General features: G+C 51.8%; 1 protein-coding gene and 1 non-coding gene across 4 annotated transcripts in view; both read right to left on the bottom strand.

Moving 5' to 3' along the window:
• Window positions 1-27,071, bottom strand: part of Pgs1 (phosphatidylglycerophosphate synthase 1) — a 37,715-nt gene extending 10,644 nt beyond the window's left edge. For 2 of the 3 annotated variants that reach the window (NR_151726.1, NM_133757.2), the window contains exons 1-7: window positions 26,355-26,511; window positions 15,738-15,927; window positions 13,092-13,169; window positions 11,653-11,752; window positions 10,828-11,017; window positions 9,849-10,027; window positions 7,477-7,998 (exon numbers count right to left, since the gene is read on the bottom strand). Coding sequence is in view for 1 of the 3 variants with exons in the window: in NM_133757.2 (NP_598518.1) it covers window positions 7,477-7,998; window positions 9,849-10,027; window positions 10,828-11,017; window positions 11,653-11,752; window positions 13,092-13,169; window positions 15,738-15,927; window positions 26,355-26,488 (1,393 nt within the window). In the remaining 2 variants the exon portion in view is untranslated. Of the gene's footprint in view, window positions 1-7,476; window positions 7,999-9,848; window positions 10,028-10,827; window positions 11,018-11,652; window positions 11,753-13,091; window positions 13,170-15,737; window positions 15,928-26,354 lie in introns of all 3 variants that reach the window. The other variant, XR_388542.1, reaches the window with a different exon arrangement.
• On the bottom strand, window positions 11,018-11,098 carry Mir6933 (microRNA 6933). Its single transcript, NR_105898.1, has one exon. It is a non-coding gene; the product is annotated as a microRNA 6933 (primary transcript).
• Window positions 27,072-27,726: the final 655 nt, after the last annotated feature.

The following is a 27,726-nucleotide window of genomic DNA, read 5'->3' as shown; positions in this document are numbered from 1 at the left end:
TTGCACACCTCAAGTTTTTCATGTGTTTAAGTTTCCCTGTCCCCACCTCAGATTTCCCATAGCATGGAACCAGGGCAAAGAATCCTCGGGACAGGAATCCTTCCTTCCCACTGCACCCAGACTGGGTCTGCTTGGTACAACTTGCCAACCACCTTCTGATCTTGCTCAAAGAAAGGAGGGGGACACCCTCCATGGGTCAGGCTGCTTCCCACATATGAAAAGCAAGATTTTCCTCTAACACCAAACCCTGAGACTCTATGACCCTGGGGGTAAGGTTGTAACGCTGCCTCCTCACAAGCCTAGGCTGACCTCCACACGGCCTCTTTAGAGACATGTGTGTAACTACTGTCAAGCTCCAGCCCCTCACCCCAGAGCCTCACCCTGGCCCCTAATGTGTCTACCATTCCAGGAGCCAGCAAGAAAAAGACAAGTCTGGGGAGAAAAAGGTGATTGTGGGAGTAGACCAGGGTGGGGCTAGTTCTAGCCCAGAGAAATTCCAAAGCACTGAGTACCAGAGAAATCCACTGCAGCTACAAACAGCTTGGCATTCACTACAAACCTGTAGCTAGCATGACACAATGACAGTGACTCAGAGCCCAGAGACCCTTGCGGCCTGAGGCCTCCTGAGGATGCCCTGCCCAGTGCCCTACAGTCTTGTCCCTGGAAGTCTGGGGTGTGGCTCAGTTAGTTGACAGAATGCTGGCCTAGCATGCACACAGAGCCCTGGGATGGATCTCAGCACATAGCCCAGCACTCAGAGGTGGAGGCCCAAGATCAGAGTGTCAGAGTCATCCTGACTCTGGGATGCACATGCCAGAGAGCACACATGGAGCTCAGAGAACGGCTGGACAAAGCTGGTCCTCCCCTCCCACCTTCACATGGTTCTGGGGACAGCGCTCAAGCTGTCAGGCTTGCACAGCAAGCATCTCTGGCTTCTGAGCCACCTTACCAATGCCTACAAATCAAGTTTAGTAGCACTGCGTGCTCCCTGTGGTTCTCTGCAAGTAAAGCGTGCTAAGATACTCAAAAAAGTCAATGAGCAGCTGGTCATGTTGGCTTATACCTGTAACCCCAGCACTCAAGAAGCAGTATTTCATGTTTGAGACCATTTTGAGCTAAAGATTCAAGTTCCAGGTCAGCTGGGGCTAGCTAGACCTAATAGGAACAGATGTTCAAGGTCAGATTCCCTCAACTACATCAAGAGCTCAAGGCCAGCCTAGGCTATACAAGACAATGTGCTCGTTCGAGCTCTGTCTGTCTCCCCACCCCCACACACGCTCGTACACACACAGACTAGCACACCTTTGGGAGAACCCAAAGAGAGACAGATGGAGCACTGCCCATGTTATAGGCCATGATACTGCCCAGACAGATACACTGCCCATGTTATGGACCATGGTCACTGGTGCTGAGCCCCAGGGAGGCCTGTGAGGCCAGCACACTAGGAGCCTCCCCATCTAGGTTCCAAGTCAGGTGCTTGAAGCATTGGCTGGTATACTGAGGATTCATCTCCCTTCCTTGGTTGGGCCCAGCTGTGCCCAGCAGCTCCCCCTACACACTCCCCATCCTGTACACAGGAGGCTCTAAGGACAGAGGAGGAAACACATTTCCAACACAGGGGTTGTAAACCAATCATCAAGCTCTAATTCCTCACCCCAAAGCCTGACCTTTGTGCCCAACATATCCTCAATTCCAGGAATTAATGGCTTAGGGAAGGCAAAAGCACTTTGGGGAGTGGATGGAGGGTGGTTCGCAGCCAAGGGAAACTCAGTAGCCATGAGCACCAGGGAGAGTGGGGAAGTCACTGCAGCTACTGCCATGGCTGCAACACTAGGTGGTGGTCTGTACTCAGAGGCCAAGGTCCCCTGCTGTCTACTGACTCTGGTCTCTTTAAAAAAAAAAGTCACCTTCCTGGGAGTGGTGGCTCACACATGTAATCCTAGTACTCAAAAGGCTGGGGAAGGAAGGATTCTTATGAATTCAAGGCTGGTCTGGGCTATAGAATGAGACCCAGTGTCAAAACAGCAAATGAAGTCCTTTTCTAGGCACCTTTACACAACAGAAGTCTCCAGTACTTTCAAACAGGCCCTGGCCACCCTTTGCTCTGCCCGGGCATAGACTGCACTCCCAATGCACGAGGAGGCCAGGGCTGGGGCTGCATTGTCCTATCTGTACTGGGCAGGATGCTGTGTCCCACTCCCTCTGCTCTTTGCACAGAGAGACCCTTCCTGACCCGGACTCCTTTCTAGTTTGGATCCCTTCTGCTCAGGGCTTTTGCCTGCCATGATCTAAACAGGTCCCTCTGATAGTGACGTGCTTCTGAGACAGAAGTCCCAAAAGAGCAGGAGACACAACCCCCAGTGCCTTCCATGATCCATGCAAGGCACATAGGTGCCATGTTAATATCTGAACAAAATCACAGAGGTGTAGCTTCCCAAACAAGTAGATTAAATGCTTAAAAATAAGACAGACATCTAGGCTGGAGAGACGCTCAGTGGTCAAGAGTGCAGCTGCTCTTCCAGAGGACCTAGGCTTGGATCCCAGCATCTACGCAACTCTTAACTCCAGTTCCAGGAGATGCAGTGTGCTCTTCTGATCTCTGGAAGCACCAGGCACACACAGACACATGCAGGCAGAACCCCACACATGTAAGATAAAATAAATAAACCTAAACAAGAAAATCAGGAGTTCTGCACATGTAGGCCAGAGTCTTCTCTGAGGACTTCTCCAGACAGATGAACTTCTATGGCCTCCCATAGCCCCACACTGTTGTGAGCTCCAGAGTCTCAGATCCCTGTGAAATCAGGAGAGCGAAGACATCACAGCTCTGCTCTGCTCTCCCACAGATGAGCACCAGTCCTTGATTCTGGTGTCAGAGGGACTAAGAAACTCCTGAGGCCTTGGGGCTGGAGTCTGTCACCTGAGGTGGTCATATGCATGGTGACAACCACCCCACATGGAGCCCAGGTGAACAGGGTGGGTCTGCCAAGCTGCCTCACCAGCTCACCTTTGGGCAAGATGCCAACCAGCCTGTCGGGAAGACAATAAAAATAATGGCATCCTGTCAGTCATTAACAGATTCTCTCTGTACAGCCAGAAGTCTCTAATCCAAAGATCCCTGACCACACAGAGGGCTTTGTTAATCCAGAACTCTTCATCCAGAAGAAACCAAGTCAATATGCTCAGTCCTTTGTGATCCCCCAAAACGGGGGTGGGGGGGTGGGGGGGGTTGCACTGAGCCTGTGGCCTGGCAGATGGACAAAGCAGCTTACTGTACAGTGAGCATGGGTGTGGTCCCTGCCTAACAGGGCTGCAGGCTCCCAGGACACAGCAGGGACAAGTCTTGCTCAGGGCAAGAAGTCAAAGTGATGATGGCCTGATTAAAGCCGCTGGCTTCCCCACTGGGCAGGGCTGAGACACAGCTGACTTCACACTCTTAGGTTCTGCTAAAGCTGCCCCTCAGGCACCAAGTTAAGCATGCTGGAGCTTAACAGACTCCTCTGGGCTAACACCGTGCCTTAACACGCAGGCTTCGCACTCCACCAGGACCAGATGGGACCCTAGTGAACCCACAGCACCTACTCAAAGAGGCTGACCGTCTGAGATGCAGTCAGCAGACTACCCCAGCCCCTAGACTGTTCCTGTCCTACTCTCCCTACAGCCAGGCCAGAGACTAGCAAGCCATCAGTGAGCAGCACAGCTGCAGTGACCCAGCTGTGCCCCCCTGCCTGCTCCCGCTGCTGCCTGCTCCCGAGGACTCTCCTTCACAGCCAGACACAGCAACCAAGCTACAGACACACAGCTTAAAACGACCCACCTAGGAGTTCACCAGTGCTTGGCCTTCCTGGTGGTGGGAAAGCAGGATACACTGAGTAGCTGGGGAGGGTGGGAGGCTCTGCAGAGCTGAGGACGGAGCCTACACATCTGAATGTAGGCAAATGCCCGGCACCAAGCTCTACCCCAAGCCTCTCAGTTTCCACTTGTGAGCATGGACTCCTCCATGCTGGTGACGGCGGCAGCTCACAGCACTGAGACGGTAAGAGGAATGCTCAGCAATCTACAGAGACCACCCACCCAGCAAGGGCCACACTACTCATGCCTAACACTCCACCAAGACCAGGGAGTGGGGGGACCCTGGTGAACCCAGTCAGTCATCCACTCTCTCTCAGAGCCTCCTCCCAGGGAGCGCTCCCTGGTTGTGGGCTGCCGCTCTCACCAGGCAGCACTACATCATCACCCCATTCTACCGGAGCTACTGTCGAAGTTCTGTGAACTAAGCTCTAGGAGCCACTTCTAAAAATTCCAAATGAGAACTCAGCAGACAAGCCACATTGCAGAAGTGCCCAAAGCATGCACTGTACACACTGCGTGCTCCCTGTGGTTCTCTGCAAGTAAAGCGTGCTAAGACATCGGCCTGTAGATGACATGAGTTCCACAGCAGGCTGCTTCAGCCACCAACTGCCATGTGATGAGCTTCCCTAACACGGCAGCAACAAGCAACCCAGGGTCTCACCATCCACTCAGGCTGTCCCTGATCCTTACCTCTGCCCACACTGAGAGGGTCACAAAGCTACACCCAGCTTCCCAGCAAATACCTCAGAGCAAACAAACCCTGGCCTCCTAAACCTCTGCAAGAAAGCTGCAAGGGAACCCTGTGTGACTGCTGTCCTTCACCAGGGGCTTTTTGCAGCAGGAAGAGCTGAGACCAGCCCAAGCCTGTCCTGTAGAGGCCTGGGCAAAAGAACCCTGGTATCAGCTGCATGGTAATCATGCATTTTCCAGGGACCCAAAATAGACACAACCAACCAGGCCCCAGTCCTGTACCCAGCACAGGCCCTGCAGGAAATGACTGACTACCCCAACCATCAGAACGCACAGGCACCCTGTGCACTGCCTGCTCATCCCATACTCATACAGGCTCCTAAAACTATCAGCGGGTGTCCCAAAAAAGACTCTGACCCACCGAAGACAGCAGCCACTAAGCAGGAAAGGTACTGGCCTTTCACCCTGACAGTAACCTCTGCCCTCTGATTCCTGGCTCTAGGGCAAGGACTCTTACTCAGAACAAAGTGCTTCAGAGCAGCTGTAATCCCAACACCAAGGAGAATTAGAAGGTCAAGGCCATCCTCAGTGACACAGCAATTAGCTCAGGTCACATAAAAGACCTTATGTCAGAACCAAATCTCAGCGACGTCTACCCCCACTCAGCTCTGCCCTCTCTTCCTCTCCCACTTCTTACACACAAATTCTAAGGTCCAGATATGAGACCCTCCATGCGCAGCCTCCCTACTAATCCAACACTCACAGATGGCAGGCCCCACCCACACTAGGGCAGGAGTGGGGGGAGGGGTGAGCTGGGGTAAGAGCACACAGTCCGGGAAAGGGCGGGCCAGACACACAGGAAAAGCCAGGTGGGTGTAACTGGGGAATCACCACACACACACACACACACACAAGCGTGCACATTTATCAGTGCAGTGTCAGGGGAACACCTGAAGCAGAGGCCAGACCTGAGACCAGAGCCTCTCCAGCTGCAATGCTGGGGCTCAGGCCTGAGGTCACATCATGTACCTGGAGCAGCAAGCGTCTGGCCTGCCTATAGCTATACAGGGACCTGTGAACTACACCTCCCCAACACTCTGGCCTCACTCAGCTGCTTGGCTCTTCCCTCCATGCCCCACCCTGGGGCTCTTGTCATTCCCAGAAGGAACTGGGCCAACCTGAAAGTCTTTCCACACACACCCTCTGGCCAGCTCTACCTGCCCTGACCACAAGCTTCATTCAGCCCACAAGTTAGGATGAGACCAACAATGGGACAGTCATTCCCACACAAACGACGCTATCTGCCTGGGCAAGAATGAGGGCTTCCAGCACAAGGAGGGAGGGCGACTGGACAGGCAAGTCACTCCACCATTCATCGGAAAGCATGGGTCTTAAGGTGAGGAGCCAATGTCTTTGAGGTGTTCTGTCCTGTTTGGGGCTGATGGAGCTGGGGGGGGGGGGGGGGGGGGGAACCTGACACACGTACACTGGAACACTCTGCACTGGAACGCATCCCAGCACCACAGATTCAAACAAAACAAAACAAAACAAAACAAAGCATTTTGCTTGACGGCCTTCACTTGGTAGGAGGAGACTCAACCCCACAGCGGCCTATAATCTTTATAAGCAGGCCATGGCACATGCACGCTCCACCAACACACAAATATTTTTTAAAAATAAGTCAAATAAAAATACGTTAAATTCCACACAGAAATTGGAGCCAGCTCTAGAACAGCAAGGTACTTCAGTATTTCTTAAAATATACCTCCCACTAGCCAAGCATGCTACCATGTCTTTAACCCCAGGACTCGGGAAGAGAAGTCAGGTGAGCTCTATGATTTCCAGGATAGCCTGGTCTACACACAGAGCTGCAGACCAGTCAGGGGGACACAGTGACCCTGTCTCAAGCAACAACAATAACAAAGTATCCCCTACTGAAAATGCTGGTTTCAGAGAGTGAAAAAAGTCCCATTTGAGGAGTCAGAGGGCCAGACACTACCTGGAGAAGCCAGAAATAAGAACCCAGGACTCCCAGACACTGTCCATACCTCCGCAGATAGAGAACCAGTACTGGGGTAAGGTGACTCTTCATCAGTCACCCTGAAGTGGGCACGCTCAGCAAGGGTGCACGGGGCAAACTGGTGCCAGGCACAAGGTTTTCACCATGTTTCATCCATATGTCAGAGAGGTACACCTGAGAGCCTGCCTCCCCTGGCTGCTCTTCTTAAAAACTACATACCCAACGTAGACGCTACCATGTCTACCACAGGGCTGCATGTGGACGGTCCAGGGCACTGGCTGAATACACAGCACAGCTCAGTGGAGGCACCTGCCTAGCATGTGCAAAGCCCTGGGCCCAACGCAGAACCACAGAGGAAAAAATGAAAGTTTGTGTGACTTCCTTCCACTGTGGAAGGTAAGGGCTATACACTGAGCATGCCGCTTCCATCCTCTCTGGGGAAAAAAGGCAGAAACTGGCAAACAGAAAGGGAATCCATCGATATGAGGTAAGGGCAGAAGCCCTGGGTATTCTCGACAAATCAGCAGTCTGCACAACAGGCAGGTGTGAGCCTGGCCGCAGAAGCCAGCCTTCCACAGCTCCTCGGGGTCCTCTCAGCAGCTATCACAGGAACATGCTCCTCAACAGCTACCAAAGGACTGAGGGTTTCATTTAATTTACAGCAATGGCAAAGTAGACGTCCTCAGCTTGGTCCCCAGAACCAGAGGGAACAAAAATCCATTTTTAAAGTTTTGTTCACACAAAGGGGAAGTATTCTGCACAACTAAAACCCCTAGACAGGACCTAGGACAAGCAGCAAGCCCTGCGAGGGCTGCTCTAAGGCTCCACATGTAGATGAAACCCCCCAGACCACTGCGAACCAAGCACGGAGAGCATCCCCAGGGCATGGGGCCCTCTGACCAGTCACCACATACCTTTGGCATGAAAGGTCCAACCCCTGCGCCAGTATTCCTGGAGCTGGACCCGATCCTGCTGCCCCAGGCTACACACCTCACTGTAGAACTGTCGCTCAATGTGCACATAGGCGGCTGGGATGGCGCCCGCCACGCCCTTAGCCCCAAAGAAGCCATTCACCTCCGGTGAGGCTAGAAGGATCTGATACTCAGCTCGAGTGCCTAGCACCAGGTCCATGTAGGCCTGGGTCAGGTTGAAGTAGCCAGTGGTGAGGAAGACCTTAGCTCCGCGCTCAGCCTCCGTCAGCAGCGTCTCCGTGACTATCTCATCAATCTGAATCTCAAAGGGCTTCATCTGGATCAGTGGGTAAATCCAGGTGTCGGGCGCTGGCCTCCGGTCCCCGGCAGCTGCAGCCTCTTCCTGGCTCAGCAGAGAATCACTGTGAAAGGTCTGTGCGTGCAGCATCTGCTGCCGGGCCCTGGCCGAGTGGATGACGTCCATGACCCGCTTGTTCGCTGCTCTGCAGTACGCAGCCCGGTCACCTGCAGGAGACACGAGGAGGAGTGGTGGTGCACTGCAATCCCAGTCCTCGGGAGGAGGAGGTGGAGGCAGGAGGGCCAGGTCAGACTCAGCCTGGGCTACACTAGCCCATCTAAAAAAACCATCAAGCCTCTGTTGGCTCACGGCATGCACCATCTAATAAGTGCAAGTGCCACAAGTTCTCACGGGCAGAACACAGACGACGCTCAGGGAGCAAAAGAGGCAGCAGACTGTAAGGCCTGCCCACAGGACCCGTGCATGGAAGCATGGCAGGGGGTGACACAGTTAATTCCAGATACAAAAAACCTGAAATCAGGGAGAGGATGGTGGGGTGGCAAACAGCAGGGCAATCGATGGTGGCTGTCTGGTTGCACTCTGTGTACTTCAGTAAGAAAGCTTATTTGCTTGAATAAAAGACAGTGCCAGGGACAGGTGTGGTGGCACCTGATTCTACGGTCAAGGCCAACCTGAGCTGTAGGAGACCCTGTCCCAAAGGAGATTAAAAAAGAAAGAAAATAAAGATGAATTAAGGAAAAAGACATGATCATACACAGAGAACAAAGAAAAGGCATACAGCACAGGATGCACGAGGCAGCGAAGCGGCCACCACGCGCAGAAAGCCTGAGGGCGGGGCGGGCGCTGGGCTCTGCAGGAACACATATGGAAGTCACATGCTGCAGACACAGACACATGGGGAAAGACACAACAACTTCAGGTATCACTAGACAAAAAAAAAAAAAAAAAAAGCTGAGAACGGACAGCTTCTGAAGCATTGCTAAGCATAATGAAGGTGACAGTCCAGACGCAGGTCAACACAGAGATGCAGGAGACAGCAAGTCTTTGGCAAGAGTGGTCAGAAAGACGAGCAGCGCAAAGCAGAGGCCACGCTTGGTCACCCCCACCCCCACACAGTCTGCACTGAGGTCAGGGATGGACTCTTGGCTTCCACTTAGGGCTGGGCTACAAACAGAAAAAAATCCAACTGTGCAAATGTCCCTGTCCCTGCCCTAAGCATGACATGTCTCAGCTGTCCCTAAATACAGCCCTTCCCTACTAGTCACGCCTGGCCTGACACAGTTCACCAGGACTTATGCATTCTTCAAGGCTCAGATAGCCTATACTTTAATCTTGGAGACCAAAAAACAAATCTAAGGATACCCACAGGGAAAGAAATTTTCCACAAAATGTGAAACTGAGACACTTCACTGCCCAGTGGTGACAACTAAACATTCCCTGGGGCAGACCACAGCCTATCTGGGCAGTCATAGCTCCCTGGCACTCAGCAGAGTCGCCATCAGAAAGACCACGGGATACGAGGAGTTTTCTATTAAGGGCCAGGTTCTACCCCTTCCCCAAGTTGTCCCTAAGCTGTGGACTGTTGCACACTCAGCAGCATCCTGTGAGGCCAGAAGCCACAGCCACAGGAATCACAGGAATGCAAGTGCCAGAACTGCTGCACAAGGGCTTGCCTGCAACAGAGCTAACATCTCCCATTTCACTGTCCAGGCAGGCGGCCACTGACCTCAATGGGGCCGCTGTGATAGGAGATTTTGGAAAGAGGCCAAGTTGGGAAGGTGGTCACTAGGCAGGCTGCTTCCTGTAAGAACAGGGCAGTCTCCCAGCCCATCCACCCAATGTGCAGGACCCAAAACCAAACTCCCACCTTCCCAGGCTGGCTCTTAATTACAGAGCATGTAAGAGCCAGTAAGTCACATCTATCTGGCCTTAGAGATAAATGAACGCTTCAATATGCTCCTACAACTGGGACTGGGACAGGGACAGGGACCAAAGGAGTGTTTGTTCCTCTGGCCTTCAGTGCACAGCAGGCAGCAGAGACTTCATGGGGTCCTACCTTTGTAAGGGTGCACCATCCCATCCACAACCTCCACTGTGTCGTCGCCCTGCAACTGCAAGGATACATCCCCCACGGCGTCCACCAGCTCTGTGAAGAAGTCGGCAATCTCAGCGCAGTCCTGCAAGAACACGTAGCGGTCCTGGCGGTTGGTGAAGTATGAGTCACTCAGGTTTGCACTAAAAAGAAAAAAAAATCAGATGAGGGCGCAGCCAAGACTGGACAAGGCCAAGCCTCGGGGTTAAGTGGGTGAGGAATGACAATTTCATGATGAGATGAAACCAGAGCAACCACTGAGCACGCGCAGGGCATCAGCCGGGGTCACACTGTGACTGGTAGAACAGAGATGGCTCCCACACAGGGAGCCAACCCAGGTGGAAAACAGGTCCTGCAGTCCACACAACTGTCCCAGTGAAGTCACAACCCACAGCCCTGGGCTGCTGCTACCCAGCTCAGTTTGTGACTCCTGAGCTCGGCCTGGCAGTTGTGTGTCCTCTCTATCTATCTCTTTGCCTGCAATGAGCATAGTCACAGAGTCACATGAAAAACAGTGAAATGGGGCTGGTGAGATGGCTCAGTGGGTAAGAGCACCCGACTGCTCTTCCGAAGGTCAGGAGTTCAAATCCCAGCAACCACATGGTGGCTCACAACCATCCGTAAGGAGATCTGACTCTCTCTTCTGGAGTGTCTGAAGACAGCTACAGTGTACTTACATATAATAAATAAATAAATTAAAAAAAAAAAAAAGTTTAAAAAAAAAAAACAGTGAAATGGTACGGAGACTAGGCACAGAGGCTCAGCACAGCAGTCAGTGCCAGTACTGAACAGCGCCTGGTCCTCCAGCCTTCCAGAGGAGGGGCTGCTGAAGAGGCGAAAATGCCATTTACAAACAGCCCAGCATCTTCTCTAAGGACTTAGGGGACAGAGTAGCCTTGCTCCTTGAACTGGACTCCCTGCTAGAACACCACAAAGTGCTCACCCACTCAGGATGACGTTGTTGTCAAAGAGGTACACCTTGATGTGCTGGAGGCCGATGGTCTCATTGAAGCGCTCAGGGATAAGGAGTCGGAGGAGTCCTCGGAGGTTTGGTGTGTGGAAGAGGGAGACGCGCACGCGCTCTGGAAACCTCTGCAGGAGTGGGAGCAGCATAGTGCGAGAGTTCTTCCTACCTGAGTGTGACGGCAGAGGAAACACCTGTAACTCATTCCTACCAGGAAAGACAGGTATCCTGACTGCCGCCAGACAGACCAATCCCCAGGAGCCTCACTTTACCTGGGACATGGTCTAACCAGCCACATCAAGGTGCTGCTTCTGAGGAGCCAATCACGCTTAAGGAAGGAGTGCTAGCTGCTCAAGCACGCTAGCTGCCCCACTCCTGGCAACTCTATCAACTGCTTCCTGGGGGCTACCCCCGCTCTGTGCCATCAGACGAGCCAAACTGACTTAGATCTAGCCCACAGCCTACAGCAGTCATTTAGACACTCTGGCCTGAGTCTCTGGGAGGGAGGCAAACTGCCTTCCAAGAAACAGGTAACCTTGGAACTTGGCTTCAGGCACTAGGGACCCCCCACACAAAGCCTTAAAATAAAGCAAGGCCTAAGGAAGCTGGGCCAGGAGACAGACCCCGAGTAGCCGCGGACTCAGGAAAGCTCTTTTTCTGCCCACACTGTTCCAAGTTGGACTCCAGACAAGCGACTGCTGCAGAAGGAATGAGGACTGGGACAAGCAGGCAGCCCTGGGCAGCCCTGGTCCTAGGATGTCCTCAAACCAATGAGTAGAGAGAGAGGAAGTGCGGAGCGCCTACCTCTTGAGCCTCTGGTGAAGTCCAGGAGAATGGAGACCTTGAGGTCGGAAGGAAACTTCGCTTGGAGTGACTTTTCTAGAGAACTTTCCAGACAATCCACCTGCAAGGAAAAGAATCAAAAGGACATGTGTGAAACCAGAGAGCTGCGTGTACACCTAGGAAATCAATCAGCTCACCACCCTCTCTGGAAACACCAGAACCACTCTACATGAGCTGTTAGCTACCACCAAACTCCTTCTCCAGCCTGGACACCAGCAGGGCAGAGGTGTACTGTGCTCGACAACCTGGGTCTCACGGCTCTAAATCCAACTGCCGAGTCTCCACAAACATTCTCCTCCAGATACGCCAGTGTCCTCCTCCCCTCTGGGGTACTAGGTGAGAATCTGCTGAAGGGCACAGCCTGCCCGCTGGCCTCCCCTGTGGTTTGGACACTGCATCCCTCTCCTGTGAGAGAGACGAGCTTCCCAAGCTGGCGGCAGACAGGATGGCTGGGACAGAGAGGGACTCATGGAGCATGCTCATGCCTCCATCCTTCGCCAGTGTCTACACGCCAGTGTCTACACTCCATCCATAAAGAACAATCACCACAGGCATCCACAGGCATACGCATCCATCCCTCCATGAAAAGAGCGCCCAAAGATAGGACAGATTAGCCATGTTCACAAGACTCAACTCCACCCACACTGCCTGCCATGGTCCTCTACAGCCAGAGAGCATCCTGGATACAGCATGTGGCTTCCACTTCCCCAGCTATGGCATGCCAGTCAGCTCAGGCAGAACAAGGCTGGCCAAGCCCTGGCACCCAATGCCAGCCTCAGCAAACCCAGCAGCAGCCAGCCAACCCTAACTGCATTTGGGCTCCTCTGCCTAGGGCACAGTCAAAAAACCTTTTTTCTAAAAAGGCCATGGGCTAAATATTTTCAGTTTTGTGAGCCAGAAATGGTCTCTATCAGGATGACTCAGCTGTGTGGCTGTCACAGGAGAAGATATGTGTGGCCACGCCCACCACAACTGTGACAGGAGGGTGAACGTGGCCACGCCCACTACACTACAACAGTCTTGACAGGTAAACATCATGCACCTCACATGGCTCATATCCTTTACTTTTCTTCCAATTTCTTGGAAATGCAGGTGCCATTCTTCAGAGACTGAACAAAAGCAGGCTGTGGACCTGCTCTGGCCCCTGGGTTATGGCCAGGTAGAGCAGCCCAGAGTGTCCTGTAAGGGTGGGGGAGGTACTGGCTAGCACCTAATTGGGCCTCCTACATTGTCTACACACACACACACACACACACACACACACACACACACACACACACACACACACACACACACACCTGACACACCTACACCTGGAGGCCAGAAAGGCATTTGGAGTCAGTTGTGACATGGTGAGGCTGGCTCCAGCTGCTGCTGGGACCATCTGCCCTAAGCCTTACCAGTTCCTGTTCCAAAGGTCCTGTCCCCAAGTAGAGGGATGCCATCACAACTCGCCTCTTGGCTATTTTTATCTGCCCCTGGAAAGAGGAGAAACAACTCTTAAGTCAGAGTCATTGTTTTTGTCCCTCCACTGGGAGGCAAATCACACTGCAAACTGAATGGCTCTACACACTCACAGCAGCCCAGCACACACAGCAACTTCTCAAAGGCAGATCCACAACCCTAACTCAAAACACTCATTCTGCAAGGCAAGGTACAGTATGACTGGACAACAAAATGCAATGTAAGCACGAACGGGTAAAGCAGAGTGAGTGAGTGAGTGAGTGAGTGAGTGTGTGTGTGTGTGTGTGTGTGTGTGTAGTTTGTATGTATGCACATGCATGTTTGTATAAGTGCTGGCCACATAAACGTGTGTAGACATGCATATGGAAGTATAGAACTACCTTGGGTTGTTCCACTGTATGTCTTGTTTACTTTTGAGAGGGTGTCACCAGCCTGGAACTCATCAAACAGGCTGGCTGGCTAGCACACCCTAGGAGTCTGCCAGCCCCTGCACCCAGCACTGGATTGAAAAGTGCACATGACCTGGCCCAGCCTTTTCCAAGCAGAGCTGGGATGGGACTCAGAGACTCCTGCTTGTGAGGCAAGCACTTTACCTACAGCTGAGCACCCTCTCCAGCCCCAGGATGAACGAGGTCTCTGGACCCTGAGGAGAAGTCACCCTACAACGTCCCGCTAAGAGAGCATACACACAGCCTCACCTACACAGACGCATGTATGCTCATCCAGGTCCAAAGGAGCAGGAAGACTCCACCCAGAGGTACTGACCTCTGAGACACAGGACTGCCAGGAAGGGGAGTGTGTATGCTGCACCCGTACCTGACCAGCTGTACATAATCAAGCATGGGTGTGTACACACACACACACACACACACACACACACACACACACACACATCCCAAGTTGTCTCAAGAGCTAGTATCCCTAGGCTCTGTTCCCATCCAGGAGAATAAAGGTCCCTGTATCTCTAAAGCCCTAGGCAGCCCACATCCCAGAGATGGATGGCAGCAAGCATACAGAGAACAGCCATGCACACATATCACACCAGCTCTGGGGAGACAAGACTAGATCAGTTCATAGTGAGTTAGGGGCCAGACAGGGCAAAATAAGACTCAGTTTCCAAAAAACCACAAAGTTAACTCCAAAGGACACAGGAGACCATAGTTAAAAGGAGGGATCCAAGCTACACAGCTCATACCTGCAACTTAAGAAGGGGTATCAGCCCAGCTAGATTCCACACAGGAAGTTGGGCATCTGGACTAGACATATGCAAGAGCACAGCCCTAGGAAATGCCTAGGCACAGGAGAAGAGACAACACCACGGCCCACTGCCTCCTTTCTTTCATTGTCTATCTACAGACATGATAGTGAAGGAAAAAACAACAGGCAGAGCCATCGGTTGGGCCCCAGCCGCCAAAGTATACACAGCTGCTCACTGCAGGACCCCAGTCAACCCCTGCATAAGGAAGGCATGGATGGGGCCAGCCAGAGGTCACTGGGGCAAGTAACCATCACAGGAAGACACACAGTGCCTCAGGTGGAGAACCTGCCCTGTTCTCAGCCCAGAACTGGGCCCCTGCTGCTTCCCCAATGTGGGCAGGTGCAGAGCATGGCCTGGCCTGGCCTCCTGACCAGAAGAGCACCATGTGATAGCAGAGTATGCCAGTCACCCACTACCTGGAATAACCTGTTTCTCCAAGTCACACTACAGGACTGTCCTCACAATAAGGAAGAGGACAGAAAAGCAGGGTGTGAGTAGAGCAAAGGCCCCATGGGCACTGGCCCACACACGGCCCGAACCGAGCTTAGCCTACCCGTGGGCACACACAGAAAGAATGAACCAGGCAGAAATGGATCAACACAGGCAGAGGATGAGAGGACAGAGACAGTAGGCTTCTCCACTTTCTACAGAGGAACCTCCACCTGTGTCCGCTACTGTTTCCTAGTACCCTGCTGGCCACCCTACTCAGATCTCCATTCTAAAACCATTGCTAATATAAATTCAAAGTTCACATAGTTAAGACTAGTTAGTGCTGCCGGGCGTGGTGGCGCACGCCTTTAATCCCAGCACTTGGGAGGCAGAGGCAGGCGGATTTCTGAGTTCGAGGCCAGCCTGGTCTACAGAGTGAGTTTCAGGACAGCCAGGGCTACACAGAGAAACCCTGTCTCGAAAAACCAAAAAAAAAAAAAAAAAAAAAAAAAGATTAATTAGTGCTGAATTACTTCATTCTGATTCAGGTACTATGAACCTGAGTACTATGGAGAGCAAGCACTAGATGCCAAGGGACACCACTCAAGAAAAGGGAAGCACACACATACCACAGACAGACACCAGGACCCAGGCCACAGAGTACAAGTGTCCTGATATGAAGTCACCAAGTGGCCATGCACACACCTCAGATCCCATGTCAGATCTTCCCATGAAGCTGCCACCTGGGGAGGGGTCCTCATGCATGGCCCCACACCTTTACAGAAAAGGACCAGGCAAAGCAGAACTGCATTAGAAGCGTCTACGACAGGGTGTCAGGACCCACCAAGCCCTGAAACCCCCATCCAATCTGTCTTTGGTCTCTCAAGCAACTTACCTTCATGAGCTCGAAGAACTCTGCAGGGGAAGACAGTACCCTGACATGAGAGCTGGAGACTCCAAACTCTGGAACCAGGTTTCTGATCCACTGGAACCTGTGTACACCCTCGGGACATAGGCAGCAAGGTGGGGAGGTGACCTGAGGAACGGTTGGGGACAGCAAGGGAGCCAATAACAGCCATGGTGACCTGGTTAAGGAAACATGCAAATGAGTTACCCTTTTTCAAATATCTCTGGGGACTGACCACCTCTGCTGGGAGGGTGTTTTGGCCATTTCAGATTTTTTTTTCCATTATAATTTAAGCCCTCCTTCCTCCTAGCACCTTGAAGTGGTCAGTGCTGCACAACCAAAGTGCAACACCGATACACAAAGCCTAACCAAAGTCACTCCCAATAACTCCCAACAAGAAAGCTCACAAAAGTTCCTGCCTGGTTTAATCTGTCCTTTGACACAAATCCACCTCAAAAAAAAAAAAAAAAAAAAACACTGCTTACTGATTGATGACTTACTGACTGGTCAGATAGGCCCAGAGACCCTCAAATAACACACGCCATTATTGTTCTGTTCTTAGTTGTCCCCTACCTACTGTAGACCCTACCACTGAAGAGACAACACCTTTGGCTGTAGGGCATAGAGAAATCCACCTGGAACTTCCTGACCTTCTTCCCTCCCCGGTGGCAATGCTAAGAGGTGGTAGGTTATCTCATGGAGAGAAAACCCATCAATGATTTTACCTAGCAGTGACCCCTGCAGGTTACTATAATGGCCTGTCAGGCAAAATGTGTCCACAGTGCAACTGTGGCATGAAGGTTTTGGGGGTAACCTTCTGTTCAGATGCGAGGCCTGTTCCACAGGAAGGGAGGGAGGGAGGGAGGGAGGGAGGGAGGGAGGGAGGGAGGGAGGAAGGAATTCAAAGGCCTGGGAAGTCATAGGCCCTAAGGGAACCTATTACCAGGTTTGTTGTTGGTGTTTTGTTTGCTGCATAGACATGTTGTTAAACTGTCTTCTAAATATCGACGGTTACATCCATGGTTTGCTCTCCGCCTTGGCCAGAGAAACCAAACCATTCTGTAGTGGCCAGCATTAATGCAGAGACTTATAGCTGACCGGAGAGCTGAGAGTGACTGCCGAGTGCTCGGCCCTAACCTGGACATCTGTATCCAGCCCAGCAAGGCTGGTAGAGCATCCAGGAAGAGCACAGAAAGGATTTAAGAGCTGGTGGGTGAAAAGGAGCGCTGAAAATGCTGACTTCTGGGCATGGCAGGCGGCTGCACCCATAAACTCACAGCAGCTATGGTTACCAGCGCCAGGATCAAGCCAATAAGATCAGGCAACATTCCAGCATGCAGCACTGGGGACTCAGTGGGTTGCATTACAAAGGAAGAAAGGGGAGGAGAGGAGGTAGAGCTGAGGCCTCTGCTGCTGTAGCAGAGAGCAGAGCCTGGTTCCCAGCACATGGGGCAGCTCACAAACCACAACTCCACTTCCAGTGGACCCACACCCTCTTCTGTCCACTGCAGGCTTGTGCACAGGTAGCTCCAGTGGGAACCTCACATGCAGGCTGGGGCTGGGGGGAGGGGGAGGATAAAAATAAGGGAAGGATAAGAAGATTCTTCCAGGGAAAAGACAGGATCAAGACACCTTGAATAAAGGGAAGGAACTGCCAAAGGACAAAGAAAAGATATACTTCTTTAAAATCCTTCCAATATTACTGGTTAACAAGGTTAGCATGGAAGAAACTCATGACTCACCGACAGGGCTTCTCTTAGAGGACGTAGAAAAATGAAAGTATCTTGTGTTGATTTCTCTTTACAACTCAGAGTTGGGGAGAAAGAGCCCAGGACACATTGTGGAAGAGACCTTTCCTACGTGCTAGCCTTTACAAGAGGAGACCCTTAGCTATCAGACACACATCCTCCCAGGGTCCCACCAACAGCAGCCTGCCTGGACAAAACAGCAGCCCAGGAAACCTTAAGTCTGCCCTGCTGCCCTTGTTGCTCTCACACCCAAAACCCTACAAAAAGCACTCTAAATCCCAGGCTGCAAAGGGGAAGCCCTCAGTGTGTGTGCTCGAGTGCCCGGAGGAGGGTTCTGGGCAGCATGTCCTCAGCACCCTGGGGCTCAGCTCCATGAGGATTCCAGGAAGATGATCTCATTGCTGGTTCCATGCTCCAGCAATGAATCTCCCCAGGGCTCCAGTGCTGCAGGGATGCCAGATGCCCCACAGCTGCACTTCCCAGAAAGCCCACCAGCCTGTCATGGCCAACTCACTGTCAATGGTGGAAGGTACTGGCTCTCTGGATCCTGGGAAGGCAACAACAGGCCTTGGCCATCTATGCTGAGGTGTAAAAAATTTCCCCTCAGCAGGTACTGGCTTGCACATTAAAGTCCTTAGTGTGACCAAGAGATTGCTGCCTCAATGCCCCACACTGACCAGGCTTAGAGGGAAGAAGGAAAACCAGGAGACAACAGGAAAACCTCACAGCTGACCTGTGAGGCCCCTAGCAGGTACAGTCCAAGACGCATGCAGCAGTGCACCTCCACCTCACAGAGCATATGGAAGAGGACTAGGGGTCGGCCTGCCTCACTCGGTGCCACATTCCCACTCACACAGCCACCGTGTGGGCAAAGTGATGCCAACCAGCTCAAAGAGGAAGATGAAATAACACCCATTCACACCAGGCAATCCAGAACAGGGCCACTCAGGCCATCATATGGCCACCTGCCACCCACATTGGAAATACTCAAGAGCTGGCAGCACTTGCCTCCCCCACGTGTAAAGGCCTCACCTCCTCACATGCCTGGGACTTCAGAGATCAAAGAGGAAATGATAAAAGTGATTGGATAAATGTCAATATACACAGTCAAAGGAGAAGGCAGGTAGTGCCTGGAGCTACTGGAAGGTTTTCAGCAGCCAAGCTTGAAGAATCTTAAAAACCAGAAAATTCAAACTGCACTCAGAAGAGAAAGGGCTCTGGACAAGGTGAAACCTGAGCAATGGAAACTTCTAGAAACCAGTCTAGTGACTTGTGTGCACCCATACTCACATCCCACAAGGTATCAGGGCAGGCCTAAACAGCCACCATGGCAGGCAGTGGCTGCAGGGGTGACAACTTTGAGCAGGTCTCTCCCCTACCAGGGAGCTCTCCCCGGGAATGTTCCACAGGGCCTCAGTCCAAGAGTTCTTTAGGCTTCTCTGTACTGGCTTCCTGTTTAAACTGTGTACTGACAGGTTTATTTTTACGAGCAAGAAGGAGCCGTGAGCCGATCAGAGTTTGCCAATTCACTGTGGAGGCAGCCCAGACTTCATGTGGCTTTCACACATTCAAAGGGGAGCACACCAGCAAAGACAGTGCACGTACAGGACCCCACAATGACAGCACGGGCAGGAGACAGACCCATGGGGACTGGAAGAGCTCAAGTCCTAGAGCAAGACCACGCAAGCCTGGTCTGCTAAAGGCTAGGATCATGAATCCGACTCCTGGCTTCTCGTTAATGCAACTCCTGCAGACTGGCTCTCCCAGAAAAAAGCTTGTCCCACACCAGCCTAGCCCACTGGACAGGAATCCAGGTTCCAGGAGTCAGCCACCGGCACAAGTGATTCCCCTGAGCCAGGAGTTTTACTAAGAAACCACATGCCCTAGGTAAAGGCTCTTGCTGCCAAGCAGACAACCTGAGTTCAATGCCCTGGAACTCACATGACAGAAGGAGAAAACTGACTATAGCAAGTTGGTGGCACTCACACATAGAACAGATACACACACACACACACACACACTCTCTCTAAGAAAAGGATTTTTTTTCCTGAAAGAAAAAAATACCACATGTCCCATTGAAAACTAAGCCTGAGAGCTTCGAGGCAGAGGCTGTCGGGCTCACTTAGGGAACCAAGACAAGCTCATGCAATTTCCACATTTACAGCTAGTTCCCCTAAGTCATCTCTTTCTAGATAGCATCTAGCACCCAGTTCTGATTACAGGAGAAGGAAGTGGTGCGAACAGACAAGCAGGTCTGAAGGACCTGCCAAAGGCCTCTCTCTCCTTTCCCTCGGAATGTCCAGAGAGTACAGAGAACAGGGCCTGCAGGCCAGCGGTCCCCCCACCCGACACCCAAGGCCTGGAAGCACACATTCCGAGGCCTAGAAGCATGTGGGGCCAACAGCACAAAGGCATCCTCAGCCTGCAGCCTGCGGACCAGGACAGCATCCTCTCACAAGTGCGCAGGCCACACCCACAGGATACCTGACTCTGGGTCAAGGTTCAGCCAACAGAATTAAGGCTTCCTGGAGATGTTGCAGACAAATTCCCTGAACTCAGGAATGACTGGAAAGCCAATAGGCAGGGTCCTATGGAGGGAGCACGAGTGTGAAAGGTGGAAGTGGGTCAGGCAGAGAAATAGGCTTCTTCCCATCATCCCAACGACCTACAGACTCAACCACCCCAGCACACAGCATGTACATGCTTCTCTGGGCCCCTGAATGGATGGCGAAGTCAGCCTGGTGTACATGAGTCCCAGGTAAAACAGTTTCCCCCTCAACACTCCTCCCCAGCATCAACTGGGTTCAGAATAGCCAAACTGCCACCCCACAGAAAGCACCTTGGGTGGCGCAGCAGGACCATTCATCTCACCAAGCATTTTGAGGCTCCAAGTACCTGTGGAAAGACACTGGCTTGCCTTGCCTATGGGTGAGCCATGGTGAGACCCAGCCTAGCTCCCCTATTCTTAGCGGAGAGACAACCCCAGAAGCACAGTGTTGTCTGCAATTCACCTCTGAAGCCACAGTCCCAGTGCTGCCACCACCCTCGGGAGACAGTAGGACTAAAACTCCTTCCCAGGGTAGGCAACAACACACCAAGGCTCACTCTGGATGAGTACATGAATTTACTCATGTACTCATGAATTACATGAGTGGCTTCCTGACAGAGCACAGGGGATGGGTCAGCATATGTGCTCCCCACAAGAAGGACACACCAGAAGCAGGGAAAATGATGTCCCCAAAGCCCCCTCTCTGCAGTCTTCGCCAGCCTATATACCTTACCCCTGCTCTAGGGCCATGTGCTGTAAGCAGCAGTCTTGCATACAGCAGGTGTTAAAGAGAGAATACTTGCTCAGGTGTGGGTCTTGTGACCCTCCCAGACCATCTATGAAGGATAGATGTGAAGAGACAAGCCCAGCTTAGATCTCTTTTCAAGTCCACACAGCTGAAAGACCAAGATGACAGTTGTTTGGCTCTGGGGATACAAACTGTAGGTCAACCTGCTCAGCTTTGGACAGTGCTGTGAAGCTGAAAGACTGCCTGCCCTACCAGAGAACCCTCAATGGCCAGGAATGCTGTGTCCTGCACATCGGCCTCAGGGTTCATTCCCTCTGGGAAACACACAGAGTTCCTGGCAAAGACTGATGGGATCCCAGTCAAATCTGTCCAAAAACACCCCCTGCCCTTCCCTCCAAGTCTTTAAAAGAAACTGTGGTATTTGGTCATCCCATTTTCAGAAACTACTTTTTCAGAAGAGTCCACCCTCCACTCCCCCACATTTACATATTTACACGTAAAGGTAACTGATGAGAAGATCAACAGTCATAGCTTCCTGAGAAGTCTGTACTTCCTGCAGCCCTGGCAGCAGAGGCCCTTCCTGACTTCTGCCGTCTGAGCCCAGGAAGGGAAGTGATGCTCTCGGTTACTCAACACTGTGGCCACTGGACTCCCCAGCAAGCACCGCTCCAGCTATACACTGACCACAAGCTAAAGGGAAGTCAGTGACACTGGGGACTGAAGAGCTGCCGGCTACTGAGGCACAGCAGGAACTAAGCATGACATGGACCATACCTGCCCCCGAGGGCTCCCGTCAGGCTGTCTCCTTTACTGACTTAAGTCAGTATTTACAGAGAGGATTAGATATGGAAGGAACTGAGTGGTTTAATCCCAGGCAGCTCTCCATCTGCTTAGCAGCATGTGCCCAGCTGGGCCCCACTCACACCAGCTAAGTCACACTCAGGGAAACTCAACAGCAACTTACCAAGCTACAACTAAAAGTCAATCAGCTGAGAATTCTGAGAAACTATTCCTTGGTTCCAGATTCTCTCTGCCACCTGCTCTCACTGCCCTAAATAATAAATCAGGAGGCGACTGAGGACTGAGGACTAGCTCAGTGGCAAAGTGCTTGTTCAGCATATGTAAGCGTCCTGTGTTCAAACCCAGGACAACCAGAAAACGTTGACAAACTCAGGGAAGCAGAGCACAGTGAATAGTACTTGAAATAAGAAGCACTTGAAGGCAAGTGGATCAGCTGTTCGCGTTTGAAGCTAGCCTGGGCTACATAAGACGATGTGTCAAAAACTAAAATAAGCCAAAGGACAGAGCTCTAATGAGTTGGGAAGGCCGAGCCCCCACATTAGAAATGGTCAAAGGAGAGTAACCCTGCAGTGGGAAAATTCCTCAGTAGAAGTTTCTCAGGATGTCCACTAACCCTCCAAAGTCACACCGTTCAAAGACCCTTCCCTCTATGGTTACTTGGTTCCCTCTCACAAGCCAGGAATTGGACCAGTGTCTCTGTCTCGCCGCCCCTCCCCCACAAAATAAGATTTTGTTATACATAGTTAATAAATAAATATTGCTTTAAAGGAAAGTCTACAGGCCACAAGAGGATACTTTCTTGTATGGCAAACAAATTCAAGATGAGGACAGAACCCCCTCTTTATACACTTCCCACTAAGTCTCACCTGCTCCAGTAAGGAGCCCATTTTGTGCATCACTAGGCGTGGGCTTCTGAGCACTGGGCACCTCCACCTGGCTGCAGCTCACAGGCCACAAATGACCTCATCATCATTCCCCAAACCTGTGGCTTTTACTCCGGTTCAGTCACCCGACGCCCTACCTCAGCAGCATCCCCAGTGCAGGACTAACTCTTCCCTCCCATTGCCCTGACATCACAGGAGCACCTCCACCACCAATCTCAGGCCTGCGCCATTCACAAACGAAATCACACAAGGACCTAGCGTTTGCCTCCAAGGTCTCTGGCCCAGGACACTGACTTGCTCCTAGCTCCTCTCCTACTTAGCAACACTCCATCAGCTGCTAGAAATGGTTCAAGCACTGCCCCCCCCCCACGCCTGCTCACATCACCCCCCCTTAAATGCCCACTCCCCCTTCTTCACTTTGCTTCATTCCAAACAGCTCTGGGCTCTGCCACTGGGAGCCTTCCATAATCTCAGAAGCCTCTCCTGGGTGTCACTATGACCTTCCACCCTACTTTCCTGGAACTGTCTGCTCATAGGCTGAAACACTTTAAAGGCAGGGCTGTGCCTTTATCTCGCCTAGAAGAGCAATGACCCATCCACACGAGGAATAAATGAACTGTCTAGTTCTCTCAATGACAGTGAGTCAGACACTTGCTTCAGAGAAAGCAACAGTATTTCAAGATCACTAATAAGAAACGATTTTCTCATTTAAGTCTCTATGGGCACCTCCTAGCCTGAGAGGAAACCACGCGGTGAAGAACCGCTCCTCCTGCTGGCCGCAAGGATTCACCAAGTCCCCGATGACTGAGTCAGACTGGCAAGCCAGAATCTAAAATAAGTTAAGCTCATGACTACACAGAGCTATTATCAATGAATCAGTGATCAGAGAATTACAAGAAACCACACCATTCGGGGAATGAGGAATTGGGAGGTGCAGTGGAACAATGGAGAAGAATCGAAAGCCAGCAGCTGACAGTCAGTGGCCACAACTGACATAAATAATGCCAAACACCAAGGCCCCGGAGAACCAGAAAAAGCTGCCAGCCAAACAAGGCAGAGGTGGGGGACAAGACCCGCAGGGTCACCCATTGGTGGAAACACCAACCCCAGCCCCTACCCTGAGAACTGTAAAACAAAGAGCTTCTGAACACACAGCAAAGAACTCGAGTCCTAGACTGACTGTCACAAGTCTGTCACTCAACCCCCAGCCCCACTCAACTGTAGACTTAATCCTTCGGTTTAGAAATACGGAGCCATGAGTACTGCAAAGATTTTGGGGAAGCTGAGCTGCGTGTGGTAGCACATGCTGGCAGTTTCAGAGCTCAGGGGATGGCAGGAAGATCAGGAGTTCAAGGCCACCCCAAGAGAATGAAATCCTGTCTCAAAGAAACATGAGTCACGTAAGAAGTCTACAGAGACTACCCTCACTGCCACACCACACCTGCCATCCCCCATCCAGGAGCTAAGGCCACCCTTAACAACATAGCGGGCCTGAGTCAGGCTGGGCTACATTCAACCCTGCCTCAGAAAAATTAAAAAAAAAAAAAGAAAGAAAAATTAAAGATACAACTTGATCTACGTAGAAGTTCTAGGACAGCCAGGGACACAGACTGAGATCCTGTCTCAAAGGAACATTCATGGGCTGGAGAGGGCTCGGGGGTTACGAGTGTCCACTGCTCCTGCAGAAGACTTAAGTCTGATTCCTACAAGTGCATTTAACTTTAGCACCAGGGACTCCAATGTCCTCGTCTGACCCCCAAGGGTTCCTGCATCATACGCACCTACACATGGAAGCACACATAACTGCAAATAAAAATAAAATCTTGGGCTGAGTGTGGTGGCCACACCTTTAATCCCAGCACTCCATGGCATAAACCAGTAGGTCTCTATGAGTTTGAGGCCGGCCTGGTCTACATAAAGAGTCAAGCCAGCCAGCTATAAAGTAAGAACCTGTCTCAATCAAACTAACAAAATCTTTTTTTTTTAATTTTTTAAAGGGAACAATGAAATACTTCAACAAGTAAAGTTGCCTGCAACCAAGCCCAAAGACTTGTGTTCAATAATTAGGATGCACATATGGGCACACAACAAAGCTTTTCATTTAAAAAAAAAAAAAAGATAAAGCAGGAGTTGAAAAGCAAGGTGCACTCCTGTCATCCCTGTGCTCGGGAGACTAAGGAAGGAGGACCCAGTGCGCCAGGCTAACCTGGGCTACAAAGCACACACACTAGGGCAGAGGGTGGGGGGAGGGTAGCCCAGTTGGTAAAGTTATCTAACTGCCTAGCATACACAAGGCCCTGGAAATGTCCCCTATCTAGCCCATGAAATTGGGCACAGTGACACATGCTGGTAAGACTAGCACTTGTAGACAAATGGGCCATTAATTCATAACCATCAGCTACAAAGGATATTCGAAAGTAACCTGAGGTGAGGCCCTGTCAGGCCTAGGGGCACAGCTCCATGTAGAGTGCTTGCCTATCCAGAATTTGATACCCAGTGGTATAGGGGATATAGTTCATGTAGGTTGCCTGAGCCCCCTTCAGAGATCAGCACCAAAGCTGAACAATGAATACTGAGGTTTACAAACCAAAAGGAAATCAACAAAGCTTCCTAAACTGCTCCTCTTTCAGGCAGAACTTTTGAAACCTAACATTTTTCAGTGGTCTGGTGCCCTGATGTAATAAGCGTCACCTGATTCTACCGTCCAATCGAATGGCTGGGGGAAAGAGCCATTCTGATCAGCAGGCAACCTGAGATAAGACTGCCTGTCTGCCTTGATTCTGTCATTCAGTAGGTCCTCTAAGTCTAATTTGTGCTTGGGTTGGCAAGCTCCCTGTTACTCTGTAAATCAATGACCCACATCTAGAACCAACGCAGGTGACTGCACCTCAAGCCATCTAGAGACAAGATCTTACCCACAGATCTTACTCACAGAACCAGAATGGGCCATTACAGCTCACACCTGGGAGTCAGCATTGGACATGAGGCAGGAGAATCAGGAGTATTAGGCTAACCTGAGTTACTCAATTTAAGGCCAGTATAGATACATGAAACTGTGTCTCTAAAAGAACTGGGGGTCCAGCGAGTTTGCTGCCAAGCCTGATGATCCGATTTCAATCACTTCAACTCACGTGGTAAAAGAGAACCGACTTCCCCTACCACCACCTGAGCACACAGTCATTATTTTAATTGTTTTATTTATTTTAAAGAGAGAGAGGAGGAGCTGAGATGTGGCTCAGTGGTAAAGCACCTGCCTTGTGTGCATGGAGTTCTGGGTTTGGGCCCCAGCATTTGAAGAAAAAGAAAACGAAGTCTCTAAACATATCCACACGAGAGAATATCACACACAAACACACAATCTCAATATCTATCTCGCGCGCTCCTGAAAATTAGCAATAGCATCAGGCCTCTTGGTTGAGCCTGTTCTTGGCAAATGTTTCCTTTAAAGGACCACTGCCTGAACAAACTGCTTCAAAGCTTCCCTCACCGCTTACACAACCCACTTCAGTACTTTTCCAGAAACAAGCCTTTCGAACGCGCGCAGAAAGAGTTTCGAGTGTTTCCTCTTCACGGGCCTGAGTACCGATTGAGTCAGGATTGAGAAATGTCTCCGGCAGGATGTGAGGAAGCCAGCCTGCACCGGGTCCCCGCAGGGCTGATTCACTCCGGCCAACTCACCGCTCTAACCCCGACTGCCACACTCACGCCCCGAGCCCGGAGCACAGCAGCCTTGGCCCCAGGGCCGGGCCGCAGCCCCGAGCTCGCCCCGGGTGGCTCCTGCACGGTGCACGCCCACGGGGCTCCTGGCTGAGCCGCCGGCACGCGGGGAGACAGCGAGTCCCCCACCCCCCGCCCGGCCCTCTCGAGCGCTCTCACCTCCGGCGCCGGCGCTCCCGGCTCCTGCCCAGACGGTCGGAGAGGCGGCCCAGGAGCGCGGCCAGCCCGGGCCTGCCAGGCAGCAGGCCCAGCAGCCGCCTCCAGAACACCGGGCCCGCTGCCGGCGCCGCCATGGAGACCCGCCGCTTCCGCTTCCGGCGCGCGAGAACTTTATTGACAGTGCGAGCGCGAACAGGGAGCCAGCGCGCAGGCGCGGTAGCGGCAGTGACAGCTGCATAGGCTGTATTCCCTTGTCTTTGCCTCTCTGTATCCTTTCTGGGGCACCGCGTCGCGCCAGACAGGGAGCTCAAGGGCGGGAGGCATGGACTACAGTCCTAAGTTCACCTGATGGTCCAGGAGGGAGAATGCTGGTGACAGCTCAGCACCCCGAATCCTGTCAGATTAGCAGCTGCTGCCCTGCACTTTATGCTCATCTGCCTTGCTGTAAGAGGAGGGATGCTCAGCGACCAGACTACCTGTCAGACTTCCAGCTGCTACCCTGCGCTCACATAAAGGTCCAGGAGGATTAATAACAGCTCAGCGCCCGGAGTCCTGTCAGACTGATAGCTGCTGCCCTGCGACCTATGATCATCTGCCTTGTTCCAAGAAGAAGGAAGGATGCTCAGCGCAGACTTTCAGCTGCTACCCTGCGCTCACATATGAGAGTCCAGGAGGGAGAATAGCTAGTAACTGCTCAGCGCCTCAATCCTGTCCGTTTGACAGCTGCTGCCATGCACTCACATGAGGGAGCAAGGAGGAGGATGTCAGTGGCATCTTAGCACCTGTCACACTGACAGCTGCCGCCATGCGCATTAAACTCACCTGCATTGCTCCAGGAGAGAGGAAGCTAGTGATCATTCAGAGTCCTGACACCTGTCAGATTGATAACTTCCTGAGCCCTACGCCCTCAACTCACCTGCCTGGCTCCAAGAGGAAGGATTCTTGCAATAGCTCAGTGCCCAACACCTGTCAGATAGCCAGCCCCTGCTTTGTGCCCGCACTCGTGTGCATCATCACTCAGTTCAGCACCCTGAGGCCTGACCCTCCTCTGCCCCTGTCTGACTTTCATGCCCTTAATTCCTTCCCTGGCTCACATGCTCTGGGACTTAGAAGCTAGAAACATTGTAAAACAGTCATAATTCTCTTTACCCCAGAGATGATGGAGTTAAAGCTGTAACACTTGAACTAACATTCTGAATTTCACCTCCACCAAACTATTTCAGGAAAGTGAATGACACATTTCAAAAGAATATTTATCTCAGTCTTTCTCCCATTATTGAAAAGTGTGGAAACAGCCGGTGGTGGTGGTGGTGGTGGTGGTGCACGCCTTTAATCCCAGCACTGTGGAGACAGAGGTAAATGGATCTCTGTG

This window comes from Mus musculus, chromosome 11 (assembly GCF_000001635.26).
Source record: "Mus musculus strain C57BL/6J chromosome 11, GRCm38.p6 C57BL/6J".
In the NCBI taxonomy this organism is placed as follows: domain Eukaryota; kingdom Metazoa; phylum Chordata; class Mammalia; order Rodentia; family Muridae; genus Mus; species Mus musculus.
The sequence above is the reverse complement of the archived record's forward strand: the minus strand, read 5'-3'. Positions and strand labels throughout refer to the sequence as shown.